Source organism: Salvia miltiorrhiza, chromosome 5 (genome assembly GCF_028751815.1).
Source record: "Salvia miltiorrhiza cultivar Shanhuang (shh) chromosome 5, IMPLAD_Smil_shh, whole genome shotgun sequence".
NCBI classification, from domain to species: domain Eukaryota; kingdom Viridiplantae; phylum Streptophyta; class Magnoliopsida; order Lamiales; family Lamiaceae; genus Salvia; species Salvia miltiorrhiza.
The window spans coordinates 10,135,741-10,153,509 of NC_080391.1; the positions used below are offsets into that span (position 1 = coordinate 10,135,741).

General features: G+C 36.5%; 3 protein-coding genes across 6 annotated transcripts; all 3 read left to right on the plus strand.

Annotated features, from left to right (window-relative positions):
• The first annotated feature begins 8,028 nt into the window (after nt 1-8,028).
• On the plus strand, nt 8,029-11,759 carry LOC130985901 (OBERON-like protein). The gene is made up of 3 exons (XM_057909072.1): nt 8,029-8,268; nt 9,640-10,835; nt 10,937-11,759. The coding sequence occupies exons 2-3, from the start codon at nt 9,695-9,697 to the stop codon at nt 11,539-11,541; spliced, it is 1,746 nt and encodes a 581-aa protein (XP_057765055.1). The 5' UTR covers nt 8,029-8,268; nt 9,640-9,694; the 3' UTR covers nt 11,542-11,759.
• Nucleotides 11,760-11,807: 48 nt separating this feature from the next.
• Nucleotides 11,808-13,587, plus strand: LOC130985902 (glucan endo-1,3-beta-glucosidase 4-like). 4 transcript variants are annotated; one of them, XM_057909076.1, is made up of 4 exons: nt 11,808-11,881; nt 12,194-12,251; nt 12,504-12,752; nt 13,372-13,587. In XM_057909076.1, exons 2-4 carry the CDS (start codon nt 12,194-12,196, stop codon nt 13,404-13,406), a joined length of 342 nt encoding a protein of 113 aa, XP_057765059.1. In that variant the 5' UTR covers nt 11,808-11,881; the 3' UTR covers nt 13,407-13,587. The 4 variants fall into 4 exon arrangements, with proteins under 4 accessions (XP_057765059.1, XP_057765056.1, XP_057765057.1 ...); XM_057909073.1 differs by having other exon boundaries at nt 11,812-11,902; XM_057909074.1 differs by having other exon boundaries at nt 11,875-12,060.
• A 1,601-nt stretch (nt 13,588-15,188) lies between these two features.
• LOC130985904 (CASP-like protein 2B1) lies at nt 15,189-17,014 on the plus strand. Its single transcript, XM_057909077.1, has 3 exons — nt 15,189-15,959; nt 16,043-16,175; nt 16,543-17,014. Exons 1-3 carry the CDS (start codon nt 15,736-15,738, stop codon nt 16,795-16,797), a joined length of 612 nt encoding a protein of 203 aa, XP_057765060.1. The 5' UTR covers nt 15,189-15,735; the 3' UTR covers nt 16,798-17,014.
• The last annotated feature ends 755 nt before the right edge of the window (nt 17,015-17,769 follow it).

The window sequence follows — 17,769 nt, forward strand, 5'->3', positions numbered from 1 at the left end:
ATCGCCTTTAGTATATCAATTTTCATTTTTTGTACAACATTTACATATTATTACTTCGATTCGTGAACATCAATGCCCATTAATTAGATAATGTTATTTTAGAAAGTAATGCAGTGTAAGTATTTTTTTTATGATGGGGGGGGGGGTGTTAAAGTATATGGACAGTTCATGTGTGTGTGTATAATTTTTAAACAGTCTAGGAAGTGGTATGAATTGGCGGCACATGTGGTACATTTATTACATACAATTGCATGAATCTTTGACTTAATCGGCATGAATTGATCAACATTTTTTGGATTTGTACATGAATGTGCAACTTAATCGAGTTGATTTGATCTACATTATATACATTTTTGTGAATTCATCACAAAAATGCATGATCTGTTAAAAATTATATATTTCCTACACACTACATAAACGATATAACTCCAGAACTAGAGACAAATATCAAAATAATTTAGCAAATTCCCTACCCTAAACCCATTTTCCTTTTATTAACATAAGAAACAAAATTATGTCCTACAACATCTGGAACAACCTCCTCAATTCCTTCTGCAACAGCTTTTTCAACAATAACAAATCTCTTCCTCTGCAAGAACTTAATTAGAGCCATAAGAGTATTGTGACAATGATTCAATGATTGCTAAGTAAAAGCATGAGACATAACTTAATTCATGAGTAAGCACTAAAATCACCACAAAATTCACAATACTAATGAATTACATAATTGTCTGCATGAATCACATAGTTCATTGCATGAATATAGACCTTGGATTATTACTGATTCGTGATGTATCAACGGGTGATTCATGCAAATTAATTTTTGATTTGTTCTGTATCAACACGTAATTCATGTCATTTGTGTAGGACTAATAATTCCAACAAATAATGTCGTAAAAAGCAGTGTTTTTGTTCACGAAAATTGTTATATACCTAACCCATATTACATATTACTAATTGAAAGTTCTTTATCCACAAGTAAAAGAATGATAAACTAATTTTTTGAACGAATTCCAACAATTATTATAGAATCAAGAATTTGTATTCAAGTGTATGTATTGTTGCCGAATTAATATGGAAAACAAATAAGTAGACATGGATACATAGAAGAGAGAACTGAGAATAGTAACGTACCAGACGACTCCATGTGAAGCTCTAAAATGACGAATTGAATTGTGGATTAAAAATTTGTTTCGTGTGTTTTGCGTGTTTGGAGAAGATAATAGCAAATAAGTAGGTTTTTTATGTGTAAAAATTGGGATTTAATTTGCAGAGATATATTTTAATCTTCTTAATAATGTAAAGATATGTTTTGATATGGGAAGAATATAAAAAATCTATGGTAACCGATTCTGAAAAATTAAAATGACAAATTAATCCTCTAAGCCTATAAACGTTAATCTTAAGGGAGATCTTTAGGATGAAATCAAGCCATAGGATCTATAAAAATAAAGGGGTGAGATCCATTCCTATTTTATACAAAAAAAACTGTTTTTATTTTAGCCCACCTCTATATATATATATATATATATATATATTTGCTTTTGGAGAATATATTTTTTGTTTGTTTTTCAGCTTAATAAATTCAGTTATGGGGTTGAAGATTAGATAAAGAAGACTTAGTCAAATGCTACATTTTAGGAGAAATAATGTGCTTGGTCACCACATTTATTTTGGCTCCAAGTACACACCTCAACCCACATTCTCTCATGCACGATCTCACCTATATATGTAGTCTTGATCTTCAAGCTTCAAAGCCTTTATAAATAAATAGAGATGAGACCCACTGCAATCGACACCAATTCACCAGAGCAAAATACAAGTGTACATCGAATGGTAGATTTGTTGTTAAGCTTGTTCCAACATCCAAACACACGTCTCATTTATCTTGATTGGGACTCATGTGTTGTAGATATAGATTGGTTGCGTTTGTGTTGTTGAGAGGACTTCGTATTCGTCTTCAATAACTTAAGTAAGTCTTAACTTTTTACTAGCTAGCATTCTCGATAGGATTAGAGAAATTTCTATGATTGTCGTTGTTGAGAGATAATTATAGTGAATTCACAACTGCAATTAATTAATTAATTACTGTATTGATTGTATACACAATTTACACTACAAGAAAACTCCTGTAACAACCGATTTTAACGACCGAAAATTTCGGTCGTTAAAGAAGCGGTCATAACGACCGTTTTTTTAAAAATAACGACTGAAAATATTTTACTTTTCTAACTTTAATTTTTTTTAAATTAACAACCGAACCAAACGGTCGTTAAACAATAACGACCGTTCTAATGACCAATTTTCGATAGTTAGTTATCTTTTTTATTTTTGATATATTTTTAAGTTAACGACCGTTACAGACTATCGTTACATGGTCGTTAATAATTTTTCAGAAATGGTTTATTTAATTTTTGTTTAATTTTAACGACCGTTTACTAAACGGTTGTTGTGTTTTTAAATTAATTTATTACTAATTAATATTAACGACCGAATTTCGGTCGTCAATAATAATAAAAAATAAATAATTATTTATTCCTTTTTAACGATCGTATATTTCGGTCGTTATATATCGAAATAAAAAAAATTAAATTATACATATTAACGACCGAAATTTTGGTCGTTAATTCGAATATTGGTTGTTAGGCTTACGGGTTATACTTAGGGTCTCCATTTTTTCCCCCATTTTCTTCCCTTCCCCTTTCCTCCGCCGATTCCCCCCCTCCCCCCCACCCGCCGCCGATTTCACCACTCCCGTCGATTTCCGCCGTTCGACCTTCCCCGATGAATGCCCACCTTCACCGACGTCCACGAATCCACGACGCCCCAGCCGCTGCCATCCTCCCTCGCCGTCGCCTACTTCCATACGAGGCGTCAGCCCCCATCCCCGCCGTCGCCTCCTCCCATCCGACGCCGTCAGTCCCCGCTCCCGCCCGTTGAAGGCACGCCTGGTGTCGTCCGTCCACGCCCCTGCCGACGCTAGTGATGCCATGGGCTAACCAGGACCGGCGGTTTGGCCCGGAACCGACCCAAAAGTCAACGGTTCGGGCTCGGACCGTTGACCACGGGCCGGTTCCAGAACCGGACTGCCTAAAGCAAAGGGCCGATTACGGTTCAGCAATTCTCGGCCCTTGGACCGTCGGTTCGACCCGTGAACCGGCGGTTCCGACTCTTAATTAGTTATCCCCCCCCACTGTTAGACAACTTTATTTTGGAATTAGTATAGTGAATTAGTTATTTAGTTAGTATTAGTTAGTTTACTTATTCAATTTTGAATATTGTAATTTGTATCTTTGTAATATTTTTTTTGTACATAAAATAAATTCAATAAAGATATCAATTTTTATGCATTATTTTGATTGTCAATGTGTTAGTATTATTTTTTCTTTATTGTATTTCAATAATTCAATTTTCAACACAAGTCATTTAATTAAAAAAAAATGACATAAAGAATAAGAATTATTTTGATGAGTAAGTTATTATATTATTTAAGATTTTTAAGTTGAATAATTTCAAAATTATTTAAGTTGAGTAATTACAAAATTTAAAAAACACAACATATATTTAAAAAGGGTAAATATCATGAAAACCCCTGAAGTATACCCGTTTTATCAAAAATACCCTGAAACTTTCAAAATATTCTCTAAACCCTCAAACTATCAGGTTTTTATCAAATATATCCCGCATTTATTTTTCGGTCACCAAAATCATGATGTGGCTCGCCGAATGCCACAATGTAATTTATATTCTATTTTACTAAAATGCAATGGTAAAAACGACTTCGTACCATATCATTAAAAAAAGGGTTAAGTATCAAATAAGCCCTTAACGTGGAAACCCTTATTACATTGAACACCCTATGGCAAGGGGTGTGATAAATAAACCCCTAAACTAATTAAAATCGAACAATTACACCCTTAGCCCTAACGGATACTTAACAGCCGTTTACTTTATATATATTTTTTTCTTTTTTTTTTCTCCCGGCAGCAGCGGCTGCCTTCATCATCTCCGCACGAGAGCATCGCCGCCGTCCGTTCTCCAAATCCGGCGCCGCCGCCGCCTCCCTCCATCTCGCTCCCGCTGCTCTCCCAGCCCTGCTCTCCCAGCGAGGGCTTTCAAAACCTGTCGAGGCCCGGCAGCAGCGGCTGCCTTCGTCATCTCCGCACGAGAGCAGCGCCGCCGTCCGTTCTCCAGATCCGGCGACGCCGCCGCCTCCCTCCATCTCGCTCCTGCTGCTCTCACAGCCCTGCTCTCCCAGCGAGGGCTTTCAAAACCTATCGAGGCTCGGCAGCAGCGGCTGCCTTCGTCATCTCCGCACGAGAGCAGCGCCGCCGTCTGTTCTCCAGATCCGGCGACGCCGCCGCCTCCCTCCATCTCGCTCCTGCTGCTCTCCCAGCGAGGGCTTTCAAAACCCATCGAGGCCCGGCAGCAGCGGCTGCCTTCGTCGTCTCCGCACGAGAGCAGCGCCGCCGTTTGTTCTCCAGATTCGGCGACGCCGCCGCCTCCCTCCATCTCCCAGCCCTGGCCCGGCAGCAGCGGCTGCCTTCGTCATCTCCGCACCGATAAAAAAAAAGAAAAAAAATATATATATAAAGTAAACGGCTGTTAAGTAGGCGTTAGGGCTAAGGGTGTAATTGTTCGATTTTAATTAGTTTAGGGGTTTATTTGTCACACCCCTTGCCATAGGGTGTTCAATGTAATAAGGGTTTCCACGTTAAGGGCTTATTTGATACTTAACCCTTAAAAAAATTCACTCTGAAATTTAAAATTCACCCCTATCGTGCTTGAAATTCACGCTAATAACCTAGAATTAGGGATAAACACGATAGAATATAGTATGAAACGAAGTCGTTTTTTCTATGTATTTAAGAAAAATAGAATATAAATTACATTGTGGCATCCGGCGAGTCACATCACGTTTATGGTAACCGAAAAATAGGTGCAGGATGTATTTGATAAAAATCTGATAGTTTGAGGGTTTAGAGAACATTTCGAAAGTTTTAGGGTATTTTTGGTAAAGTGGGTATAGTTCAGGGGTTTTCATGATATTTACCCATTTAAAAATTATAAGACTATAAGTTATTAAGTTGAGTAATTTGAAAAAATTTCAACACTTGTAAAGTAAAAAATTTTGAAATTTCAACACAAATCATTTAATTTCATAAAAAAGAATATAAAAAATATTAAAAAAGAAAAAAGAAAAAGTCGGTTTTCGGCCCAGCCCGGAATCAGCGATTCAGGGCCCGAAAACTGACCCTTCAACAGAACTAGCGGATCGGTTCCGGTTCCACTTTTTTCCGACCCTGAACCGCCGGTTCGGGCCCAGAATCGGCGGTTCCTAAACCGGTGGCATCACTAGCCGACGCCGTACGTCCACGCCTCTGTCGGTGAGTGGTGTTGATTGTGTGTGTTAATTTGTGTGTGTTTATTTTTAATACATTTGAAAATTAATCCAACCTTAATTCGCAGCCCCTGCCCTCGCCGGACCGTCACTGCCAATCGTCGGACCCCCCTGCCCTAGCCAAACCACCCCTGCCATCGCCGGAATTTGCTGTTTCCGGTTAGTTTAATTTTTTAGATTTTAGGTTGATTCTAAATATATGAATTAATTATGTGAAATATAGGTTAGATTTTATTAATTTAGGTTAGACATTGTTAATTATATAAAACTTAGTGAAATTAATTATGTGAACCAATGTGAATATATATATGTGAATTAATTTTAAAATGTATGTGAATTTATGTCAAATTATATGTGAATTATGTTATTGTTTATGTGAACCATGGAACTTAGTTAGTCGAGTTTAGTTAGTAAAACTAAGAATTATTTGGTTTGAAGAACTTAGTTACATTCTTAGAAATTAGTTCGTCGAACTTAGTTAGTAAAACTTAGAATTATTTGGTTTGGAAAACTTAGTTACATTCTTACCTATTTTGAACTTAAGTTTATTTGAAGAACACAACATCTTTTAAGTCTTAGTTATTTGGAGTGTAAATGTTATTTTATTCATTTGCCGGTGGGGGAGAGACGATTAAACATGTTTTTATTAATGTATGCGTGTATATATTGGAGGTCGAGAGGCGATTGGGAGAGCTGCGTCAGACACAGGAGGAGGTCACGCCCTCAAATGTGGATCGCATCTTCCGAGAGGTTGTCGCTCGTGATTCGAGTGGGCGCATCATGGGATTAGGTATGATGATGTCGAAGGCGAAAACTGAGAGCGGCGAGTCGTCGGGCACACACTCCACTAGCACCTCCTAGTTTCCTTTCCCTGTTGCCTCGAAGGCTGAGGTCTCCACATTGAGGGAGGAGCTAGAAGTCATGATACAAAATGAGGAGGCTCATACCTAGGTTATACAGGAGATGCAGGCCCAGATCGCGCAGCTCATGCAAGGATATCGACCACCATCCCCCTCCGATGTCTCTGATGGGACCCACCCGGACCTTTGATTATCTTCAGTCTCTTTTGTTGTAGACACTATGTGATGACTTCTTACTTTGAATACTGCATTTCTAAACTCGTTGACGTGTTTTATGATTTGCTACTTTGTTATTTGATGATTTTCTACTTTAATCATCTTCGTTATTTTGAATCATTTATATATTGCTATATTACTGAAAACGGGAAATATAAATTCTGCAAAAAAATAATAAAAATAAAAATAACGACCGAAATTACAGTCGTTACTTTTAAAAACGGTCCTTAGTTGTCACCTTAAAATAACAGATAAAACGGCAACCAACGACTGAATAAAAAAAACGGTCTTTAAATGTCGCCAGAGATTAACAACCGTTTTAATTCGGTCGTTAGCTCTCCCGGTTCGTCGTCCGTGCACGACTTCTCCACGATTTTAACAACAGACTAAAACGGTCGTTAATATTAAATTTCGGTTGTTGATATTTAACGACCGAAAATTTTCGGTCGTTAGTGGCCGGACGACGAACAAAACTGCGACAATAATTTTCGATCGTTAAGCATTTAACGACCGATTTTTCGCGTTTGCCGACCGATTTTTCGGTCGTTACAATCGTGTTTTCTTGTAGTGTTATTTTTCACTTCATTTATTGCTTTTAAAAGTAGTTATTAGATTCTTTATTCAAACAATTATTCCAATATTCTCTAACTTGCGAGAGCAAGAACTTTTATCAATTGATATATAAGTGAAGGATCTGTTGCATTAATCCTAATTTTGTCTATAATTAAAGTGTATATTTTCTTTATATAAATCCTAGATTCTAAATTACTAATTTGGTCACACTAAACTAATTGAAACATATCTACCAAAATTTAGATATATTTGTTAATGTTTCCTTTCCTTCTTTCTTTTTTTTCCATTTTAATTACAGATCGTCCGGAGAAAAAAAAATTAATGCTTCTCCAGTTCTCCCCGAATACTAACAAATACAAGCCCGAAAATCCGTTACGTGGGCCCTTCACACTTAAACTAATGAGCAGCTGACATAAAAAGAAAAAGAAAAAAAAGTTGACTAATGTGTCTGTTAGGACTTAGGCCACTCTTCCTACTAGGGGTGAGCATTCGGTTATATGGTTCGGTTTTTGCTAAAACCAAACCAAACCATATTTTAGTTCGGTTTTAAAAAAAAAATCGAACCGAACCGAATTAACCGAACAAACCGAACCGAATTAATTAAAACCGAACCGAACCGAAAAACCGAATTAATCCGAAGAAAACTGAAATTTTCGAAAAAAAAACCGAAAAAACCGAAATTTTCGGAAAAAAACCGAAAATTCCAAAAAAAACTATAAAATTAAAAAAATATTAGGAGTATTATAAAATTATAATTAAAATATTATATATATATATTTATATATATATTATAAATATAATTCGGTTTTTCGGTTTTGTTCGGTTTTAAAAAATCCGAACCGAACCGAACCGAAAAACCGAAATTTTATGGAAAAAAAAACCGAACCGAACCGAAAAACCAAAAAAATCGAACCATATTTTAAAATTTCGGTTTGGATCGGTTCGGTTATTCGGTTTCGGATTTTTTGCTCACCCCTACTTCCTAATGCGGCACAACTCAGATTTTTCTTCTTCTTTTTATTTTTTATTTTCTTTTCCGAATTCATTTACGCTTTAGCTTTACCGGGTCAAATGCTTCAAACCAGAGGACTTCCCCACAACAACACCGCAAAATCTCTGCTGGGTTAGGGTTTCTACTTTCAATCGGGAAGAAAAGCTCAACTTGTCAATCGAGGCGGAGATTCAAATTTAATCCCTTCGAAAACACCACTTACGCAGGTAAAATCTGGATCTTTATTTCATTACTTGGTCCTTAATTTCATTTTACTGGCACTAGATATAGCTTTTGAATTGATCAATTTTCTGTTGTCTAAATTGAGTTTTTGGTTGATTGAATTGGTTATTGCTTTAAAGATTTTATTTGTTCATTTAGGTTTTTGTGATTTTCAACTTTCATATCGCTTCTGTTATGCCGAGTAGCTGCTGAAAGCTTTTATATGTGAATCAATAACTTGATGTTTGGAAATTTAAAATTGTTAAGTAGAGAGCTCGGAATGATTTGCTAGAACTTTCTGTAACGATGAAAATTGACTTAGATCTTACACAGGCGGCAGCCCGTTAAAGTTTGTTCTTTCATTTTCTTTTCTTTATTTCGGTGTTACACTGGCTCATGATGTTATACTTATTTTATGCTTTCGAAGAAAATGTCTATGTTATTATTTTTTGAGGAATGGAGAAAATGTCTTCTATTATCAGTTATGCATAAATTTGGGAAAGAATGTCAAAACAAATGACACCTAAATAGATGAATTAGACTGATCTTTTTCGACTACCTTAATTCAAAATGTGGGGCCAAACCTAGAAATCGCAATAAAGTGCAGAATAGTAAGATATGGAGATAAGAATCTTCACTTGGAAACCCAAGTTAGAAAAACCAGGAGACTGTAGTCCATAAAAGTCGACTATGTATAATGGGGGTAGAAAAATCTCACTGAAGTACATAAAAAACACAAAATATTTCGAGTTTATTGTGGAAACACTAGAGGATAGAGCTACTATTTTAAGAGGGATGGGAAATTCATAGAATTTGTTCTCACTTTTTGTTATCTTAAATGTACTGACTGAAAACTCTTCCATGATCTCACTTTCGAACATTCGGCATCATGCAGTTTAATTGATAAAACATATTTGCAAATTTCTTTCCCTATTACCACTAATAACTGCATTTGCAAAAGCAAGTCTCATAGGTAGGGTAGTGGCTATCAAATTTTATTGCCTCAACTTTGCTGGAAAGCGTTTGCATGTTTGCTGCTGTTTTTCTTCAATTACTTGTTGCGCTAAATGCATACACATCTTGTATTTCAATTTGTGGTCATGAAGTTTGGGCTTGTTGGACCACTCTAAAATCCACTTGTGGTAGGCATCTATACTTGTTTGTACCAGCTATTCACTTCGAGTATTTGCTCGAATGGATAGTGACAAGTGTTGGTTCGTTTTCAGTCGTTAAAATATGGATCTAATAATTTTATTTAAGTTTTTTTGAGTTCCATGAAATTTCTGTAACTTCCAAAACCTACACTTTGATTTGGAACATTGAAATTTACTAGTTAACTAAAGAAGGCGATCAGTTTGACCATATAGTCATTTCAGATTGTGCTTCAATTTTCATCTCTGCAAGAGTCCAGATCATTTGGGGCAGCCTCAAATGGGGACATCCTCTGGAGCTCATATCAATGACCAATCATCAATGCTGCCTCCTCGGCAACAGCCACGGTCTGGAGGAGGTGGGCTTCAGACATCCCTCTCCTTGGTCTCTTCAGATGCCTGTGGATCTCCAAATCTTCATGAGCGCGGCTCAAATTCTGATCAGGTCCGGGAATCGCCATCTGAAAGTGCTAGTTCCAGAGAAACTTGGCCCACTGCTGATGCTTTGGTAGCGAAGAGACTGGAGAAGGAAAAAGAAAGAGAGAATGGTTTCGCAGAGCAGTCTGTCATGCAGCACGTCGCCAGTTCAGATAAGTTGTGTCTTATGGATGTAGCTAGAGAAAGAGTAGAAATTATAGCAGAGAGGATGCAAAACCTTCCAGATGAGTATCTGGAAAAGTTTAAGAACGAGCTCCGGGCTTCTCTCGAAGGTTTAGGTGGTTCACAGCAAAGAGAAGAGTTCCTATTTTTTCAGAAGATGGTTCAGAGTAGGGGTGATTTGACAGATAAAACACTGATTATGGCACACAGGGTTCAGCTCGAGATCCTGGTTGCGATGAAGACTGGAATTCAGGCATTTTTACATCCTAGTGTCAGTCTATCTCAAGCTTCTCTTATCGATATATTCTTATACAGGAGGTGCAGAAACATAGCATGTGGAAGCACATTGCCTGCAGAGGACTGTGCCTGTGAGTTGTGCTCGAGAAGAAATGGTTTCTGCAATCTCTGCATGTGTGTGATCTGCAACACTTTCGATTTTGAGGTCAACACATGCCGCTGGATTGGGTGTGACTCGTGCTCTCACTGGACTCACACTGACTGTGCTATTCGAAATGGACAGATTGGCATGGGTCCTTCTGTTAAAAATGGGGTGAGCTCAGCAGAGATGCTCTTTAGGTGCCGAGCTTGCAGTCGAACATCTGAGTTGTTCGGGTGGGTAAAAGATGTGTTTCAGCAATGTGCACCAAGCTGGGATAGGGATGCTTTGATTAGAGAGCTCGACTATGTAAGTAGAATTTTCCGTGGGAGTGAGGACCCAAGAGGCAGGAAATTATTATGGAAATGTGAAGAGATCATACAGAAATTGAAAAATGGGGCAGCTGAACCTATTCCTTGTAAAGTAATCTTGATGTTCTTTCAAGGTAGAGCTTTACTCATTGCCATATTTCGTTTGTGCTCATTGATAACATTAATTGTTTATGTAGTGGTGTTAATTGTGCTCAAAATCTTATTTCTTTAACAGAACTTGAAGATTCGTTCAAAAATCAAGAAAATGAAGAAGCTGGCAGAATGCTGTCTCCACAGGAAGCATTCAATAGGATAGCGGAAGTAGTGCAGGAAGCTGTTAGAAAGATGGAAATGGTAGCTGAGGAGAAGATGCAGATGGTAAAAAAGGCACGATTTTCTGTCGAGGCTTGTGATCAGGAGCTCAAGGATAAAGCGAGGGAAGTTTCTGAACTGAAGATGGAAAGGCAGAGAAAGAAGATGCAGATTGATGAGCTCGAAAGCATTGTAAGACTCAAACAGGCTGAGGCTGATATGTTTGAGATGAAGGCCAATGAGGCCCGACGAGAAGCTGAGAGGCTGCGCAGAATTGCACTCGCCAAGACTGAGAAGTCAGAGGATGATTATGCCAGTAGGTATCTCAAACAGAGACTGCATGAAGCCGAAGCTGAGAAGCAGTATCTGTTTGAAAAGATCAAGCTCCAGGAGAGTTCAAGAGCGTCGCAGAGTAGCGCTGGCGGGAACGAGTCTTGTCAGATGTACAACAAAATCCAAGACCTGCTCAAGAACATGTACAGCAGCACGCCTTCGAAGGTGGAGGCCCCATCTAAATTAGGTATTTAAACGTTTTGACTTGGATCTTTCTATAGGTTGCACTGATTTGTTCAAGCGTGTGGATAAGGACAAGTGATGTAATGCTGTTGTAAACGAAGGTGTGTAGTTGTCTTTTGGTTGTGTTTGTTGTATGTGGAGTAAAGGAATTGGACAAGAATCAAATCTATCTGATTCGTTATGTCGGTGGAATCGGAGAAAAGGGAAAGGAAGAGAATCTTTACTTGCAACTTTTATTTATGTTTCCTTCGTAGTTAAGGCGATGTTGGTGCTCTTAACAGCAAATGGTTTCGATGTGTATTCTTTTCCAATAACATGCCGTCATGTGCGAAAAGCCTTTAGAATATGACATGTAATGCGAAAATATAATACTGTATGAAATTTCATGCCTGTCGCCTCTATTTGCAGTATGAAATTTCCAGTTTTCAGTATTTATTGAGCAATCCTGACATCTGATTACAAAAATTCAAGAACGAGGCTTGGAGTAATTACTAATTACAACATTCCAATTTTATCTTTTACGTTGATAAGGTTCATCTTTGGGCCATATGTGTAGAAAAGGCTATAAATATATAATAATCTGTGTATCAATCTTTATATAAAGAGAGAAGTTTTGTCGTTACATTTTTGTACACAACTTAATCCTTTTGATTTTGTGGTGAAGATGTTGACCAGGACTCTAGTCGCTCTCTTCTTCCTGCTCTCGCTACTACACAATTCTGGTAACATTCTTATTGCATTATTCCTCTTCTGCCTCTGTTTAGTCCCTACATTTATGCAGATTTACACCACTTTGAAACTCAACCTTTTTCCCGGTTTATTGAATTACTACAAATTGAATTTGTTTTAAAGATTTGTAACGGGTTGGAATATGATTAATCAATGTTTTTCTTCTTAATGTATCGCATATCATATCATATCCACGAGAAGTTACAAAGATGAAAATGAATGAGGTATTATTGGATTACTTTTAGATGGACAGTTTGCGGACTATTGCATAGCAGACGAGCAAACCCCGGAGGATGAGGTGGTGCAAGCCATGAAGTGGGCTTGCGGCAACGGAGCCGACTGCAGCGCCATCGGAGAGAATGGGGTGTGCTACCTTCCCAACACAGTCAAGGACCACGCCTCTTATGCATTCAACAGCTACTATCAGAACATGAAGCACAAAGGAGGCAGCTGTTATTTTAATGCTGCTGCAATTCTATCTGATCTCGATCCAAGTAAGTTTTATGCTATTCTTTAATTATTTACACAATATATTGTTGATTTGCTTGCATATTAAGATTATATTTCATGTCAAGGAGATGGAATTCTTGATAACTTTTTTAGAGTCAGCACAGTTGATATATACTTTCCTTTTGAATAAAGCAATTAGAAAATTCTTCAATAAATATTTCATGAATTGACTACAATAGGATTATGAAATTGGAAAGTTGTATTGAGATCACTTGTGATAATATAATGTGATTGCATTCATGTTTAAGGAATGTAAATCAGGATTTTCATTTCATATAGTAGAAGAAGCAATATAATGTTTTACATGCTAGATATGTCACATGCAATCGACCTGCCTATTCCCGAGTTTTTCCTAGTTTTAAAAGGACAAAAGAAAAGAAAGAAAGAAAAAAAAGAGCCGACATCACGGATAGAATAAGATTGAAACAAATATTATGCTCGATATATTTCTATCGTGTAAATCAGTTTTAGCCAACGTTTTTCAGTGTTAGCTAATGATTAATACAAGATCTCTTACAGATTGCTCTTTGTTAATAATTTTCAATTGAAATTTTTGTTCAATAAAAATTTATAAAGTAAATGCAAATCTACTCTCAATGACAGGTCACAATTCGTGCAAGTTCGAGTATCTTCCTTGAGCACTGTTACAAGCCAAAACTCGTCATCAAATTTTCTTCATATTTTATAGTTGTAATAGATGTCTCAATTTCTTTTATGACAGGCTTCGTTTTTTTTTTATTATTATTATTTAAAGAAGGTGATTTGTTTCCATTTTTTTCTTTCCTAATGTCAAAGAAGTGCTTTTGTGAGAAGTGCAAAGTAGTGCTTTTTGATTGTTAAAATTAGACATCTAATTCGGCACCGAGTGCTCTTATTCGAGCCTTAAAATTTAATCTGTGATTCCAAATGGGCCCAAAAACTCAGCCCAAGACTGCGTCATGCTATTCTGCAATAGTGAGGATGATGTAATGGTGACTATACTTGACCGTTTATGCTCTTACCTAACAACCACTCATTGCTTTATCAAATTTTATACTACGTCTGTTGGGCTGCTGGTAGGAGGTTAATGCCCAAAATTTAAAGTTTTGGGCTCGAGTTCATGTCGCGCGGTCTTTAAATTTATTTATTAATTTATACTCCTTCCGTCCCAAACGAAATGTCATGTTTTCCTTTTTGAGCTGTTCCAAACGAAATGTCATGTTTCCTTTTTTGGCAATACACTCTCTCTTTACACTTAATATTTAAATAATTTTCACCAACCCATTTTATCTACTTTATACACATTTCTTAATCTCGGTTTGGGACGGAGGGAGTATAATTTATCAAAAAATAAAATAAATTTATACTACATGATATACCTAGAGATTAATATTCACGCAAATACAATTATATAATTCGATTCCGGATTTTCTACATTTTCCTCTTTTTCAATTGATAGCACATGTTTCCAGCATATTTGAAATTTGTGATAAAGTTTTCACAGTGTCGCAAAAAAATTTGTGCTAGGTGTGTAAAATAATAATTATATACATATGAGTGCATAAATGTTAGATATTATGTGCTTTAATTTGACTGAAACTACAAAAAGAAAATGATCTGTTGTAATACGAATATATCCTCGTTGATATTTGCATGAAATTATAACACAATAATAGATGAAAGAAATGGTATAAGAAATAGGGAGTTTTAGTTATTATAGTGATCTACAATATCGCACATCTATATAGTGCTAATAGAATACTAAAAAAATCCATTAAAAAAAACCCTTCAAAGAGAAGAAGCTAAAATAGAAGGAAAATTTTGAGAAATAAACGAAAAAGTGTTTAGCCGTAGAGAGGCATAAAAAATGCCAAAAATGTTGGATAAAGAATTTTCGTGCCAACGAAGTACTCTGCAGCTCGAATCAATTAGGAGTTGGAGAAAATAATCAATTAACTTATCAGAGTTTATATGTAAAACGATGCGTGAGAATATCGAACACCGGAAAATGTTTAATTTGGACTAGGGCCTCAGGTGTATATTATAGATTTGGGACTGTTAATTAACTAATTATATATAGTTAGGTATGTAACAAATTAATTACAGCGTACAAAACTAACCATGTGTGTTTTTGGTGTTTCAGCAATGAAGATTAGTGGTGGGGCACATCAATTTTTCTTCAAGTATTTTCTCGATTAGAAATAAACCCGACAGTCGAAAAAAAAAACAACACTACTAATTAATATGGGCATTAATTGTGGCCACTTTATTTATTAATTATAATTGCAAAGCACACCAACTTTGCCATTTCTGTATCTCCATATCTAACTCCATAATAATACTATATAGCCGTGTATTCACACCAAGAATTGAAATTTTGAGTCTTGACAGCTACATGTCAAATTATCTCTCTCGTGTCAAAGAATGGGTAACCCTAATCATGAATTCCACCACTAATATCCCACTTACCTTGCTCCAACTACACTAGAAAATGACTCAAAAAAAAAAACTTTTGGCAAATTAAAGAAGAGTCTCAAATATTAGGGCTCTGTTCTTAAATGCTGCTTCAGATGTCTGATCAAACCTCATTCAATGTTAATTTAGGCTATGCATTAAATGCTCTATCAATTCTTGAAATTAGGTGGGTCTCCCCCACTCCACATTTCTACACATAATGATAATGGGCATAACCCCTTCCCAAGGAAAGCTAAAAGAATTGATCTTTTCTTGTTAATCTTGTGGTAGGCCCCCCATCTCCAAACTTGGCACTCGGATAACCCTTGAAACACCATTTGATTTAAGATTTTTGCTTGGAAAAGAAAGAAAGAGCGGCGTAGTTAGAAATTTCACAAATATAAATTGGAAATATACAGTACATAAGTGGGTGTCTATATAAGTGGTGGGATTGCAGGTAGGTGAAAAATTGAATTTAGTATAAACTACTAGTCTCTCTTTCTTGAGTGGAGTGTTTGAATCTTGATAAAGAAGATGAATTATCTTGGTGTGGGTGTGAGTCCTGGCAATGTTCCGGTGTACCACGGCAGCAATCTGAGGGTGTTGGACAGAAGAGTGAGGATTGCAGAGCTGATTTTGAGGTGTCTGATCTGCGCTTTGGCCCTCGTTTCTGCTGTTCTAATAGCGACTGACACTCAGGTTAAGGAATTCTTCACTATTCGGAAAAGGGCCAAATTCACAGACATGAAAGCACTCGTGTAAGATGTTGGGATTGCTAGCAAGTTGGGTTGGCCCCATTGTAGGCTCATGTGTTACTAATTTGTATGTTTTGTGATTGCAGTTTCTTGGTTGTAGCCAATGGGATTGCGGCTGCCTACTCTCTCTTCCAAGTTGTGAGGTGTGGTGTGAGTATGCTTAGAGGGACTGTGCTCTTCAACAAGCCCTTGGCTTGGGCCATTTTCTCTGGGGATCAGGTTTCCTATTTTCTTACACCATTTAATTACCTCATTCTTCTTTAGCTTTAGCTTTAGATTTGGATACAGCTTCTCTAGCTTGTGCAAATTATGTTAATCACTGTGCCAATGTGTGATTTTGCTTTGCTTTTACCTTTCCTTACATATTTGAATCTTGTTTTTTAGCTCATCTATAACCTTGTGTCTAGGGAATATAAGATCCCGTTTGGTGATAGTTTTCCAAACTCAGAAAAGGCAATTTCATATCCTCTTAGTTTTGTTTTCAACAACTCCAGTTTTTTAGCCTACTAAGTTTAGGCATTAGAGATAGAAGAATTGGTAAAGTAGGTGGTGTGGTGTTGCAGTTGAAAGAGTGATTGCATTGCAGGTGTTGGCGTACTTGAGTTTGGCTGCAGTGGGAGCGTCTGCTCAATCAGCGGTGTTCTCGAAATATGGTGAGACAGAGCTGGAGTGGATGAAGACTTGCACTATGTTTGGGAAGTTCTGCAACCAAATCGGGGAAGGCGTCGCCACCTCACTACTCATGACCCTCTCCACACTCATCCTCTCTGCTGTCTCCGCTTTTAGCCTCTTTCGATTGTATGGAGGAGACAGTAAAGGAAAGGAAAGTGGAGGATGGTAGACCATTTCTCTCAACTCTCCCAATTCCTACTGCTTTGCCTTGCCTTGTATAACCATACATCAGCATCTCACATTTTCTCTTCCTTATTGTATTATATTTCCAACTGCGACCTGCCATTCTTAAGGATGTCATTAGGTTTGTCGTGGATGCATATTTGGGTGAAGTTAAGTTTCCAAACAACAAGGTTTTATAGATGAAGTTGAGGGTGTTTGGCTAAGTTTATTTCAATAGCTTATAAGTTCCAATAACTTGGGGGCCATTTACTTTGTTGGAAAATGAGAGAAAATATATATTTTCACAATTTTCACATATTTACTACTATGATAAAAGAAATTTCTACAGACAGAATGGAATATTTTATCGTGCAGCTCATTTTCACTTGTTTTATCTTTAGTGTTGGATAGTGATGTGAAATATTTTTCAATATTTTTTCATTTTTAATAAACAAATATGATAGGAAAGGAAAAAAAGATAATATTTTCTCATCTTTTTTTATCCATCATTTTCCGATGAAAATTTTACAATCACAGTAAACACACTCTTATTAGATATTTTAAGAGCTTATAAGATGTAGTTTTCTTAAAAGTTTATAGCTTATCAAAGTGTATGGATAATTAAACTTTTAAGCTAGTGAGAGAAAATTAAAGAGAGATGAATTTGAAAAAATATATGATGAAAATAACAAACTATGGTTTAATAATATTTGTAAAATGATTGTTGCATATAAAATTATTAAAATTAAGTTGGGGTAGACCAACTTATTTTTTGAAGAGTTTGTAAGCTCTTTGAGCTTATTTTTGTAGCTTATAAGTTATTTAGTAGTTTATTTTGTCAAATACTTTGAAAGAACTTATAAACTCCTAAATAGTTTTCCTCAAAAAAAAAAAAAAACACTACTCCCTCCGTCCGCCAAAATTATGTAAAATTGTTTGGGCACAAGATTTAATAAAATTGGTGATGATTTTGATGTAG

What these genes read in the sequence shown, in the direction of transcription:
- LOC130985902 (XM_057909073.1), top strand. An exon ending in CTCGCTACTACACAATTCTG is followed by an intron (nt 12,252 to 12,503) that starts GTAACATTCTTA and finishes GATTACTTTTAG; the next exon opens with ATGGACAGTTTGCGGACTAT. An exon ending in TCTATCTGATCTCGATCCAA is followed by an intron (nt 12,753 to 13,371) that starts GTAAGTTTTATG and finishes TCTCAATGACAG; the next exon opens with GTCACAATTCGTGCAAGTTC.
- LOC130985901 (XM_057909072.1), top strand. Translation starts at nt 9,695, where the DNA reads ATGGGGACATCCTCTGGAGCTCATATCAATGACCAATCATCAATGCTG. An exon ending in AATCTTGATGTTCTTTCAAG is followed by an intron (nt 10,836 to 10,936) that starts GTAGAGCTTTAC and finishes TTTCTTTAACAG; the next exon opens with AACTTGAAGATTCGTTCAAA.
- LOC130985904 (XM_057909077.1), top strand. Translation starts at nt 15,736, where the DNA reads ATGAATTATCTTGGTGTGGGTGTGAGTCCTGGCAATGTTCCGGTGTAC. An exon ending in ACAGACATGAAAGCACTCGT is followed by an intron (nt 15,960 to 16,042) that starts GTAAGATGTTGG and finishes TTGTGATTGCAG; the next exon opens with TTTCTTGGTTGTAGCCAATG. An exon ending in CCATTTTCTCTGGGGATCAG is followed by an intron (nt 16,176 to 16,542) that starts GTTTCCTATTTT and finishes ATTGCATTGCAG; the next exon opens with GTGTTGGCGTACTTGAGTTT.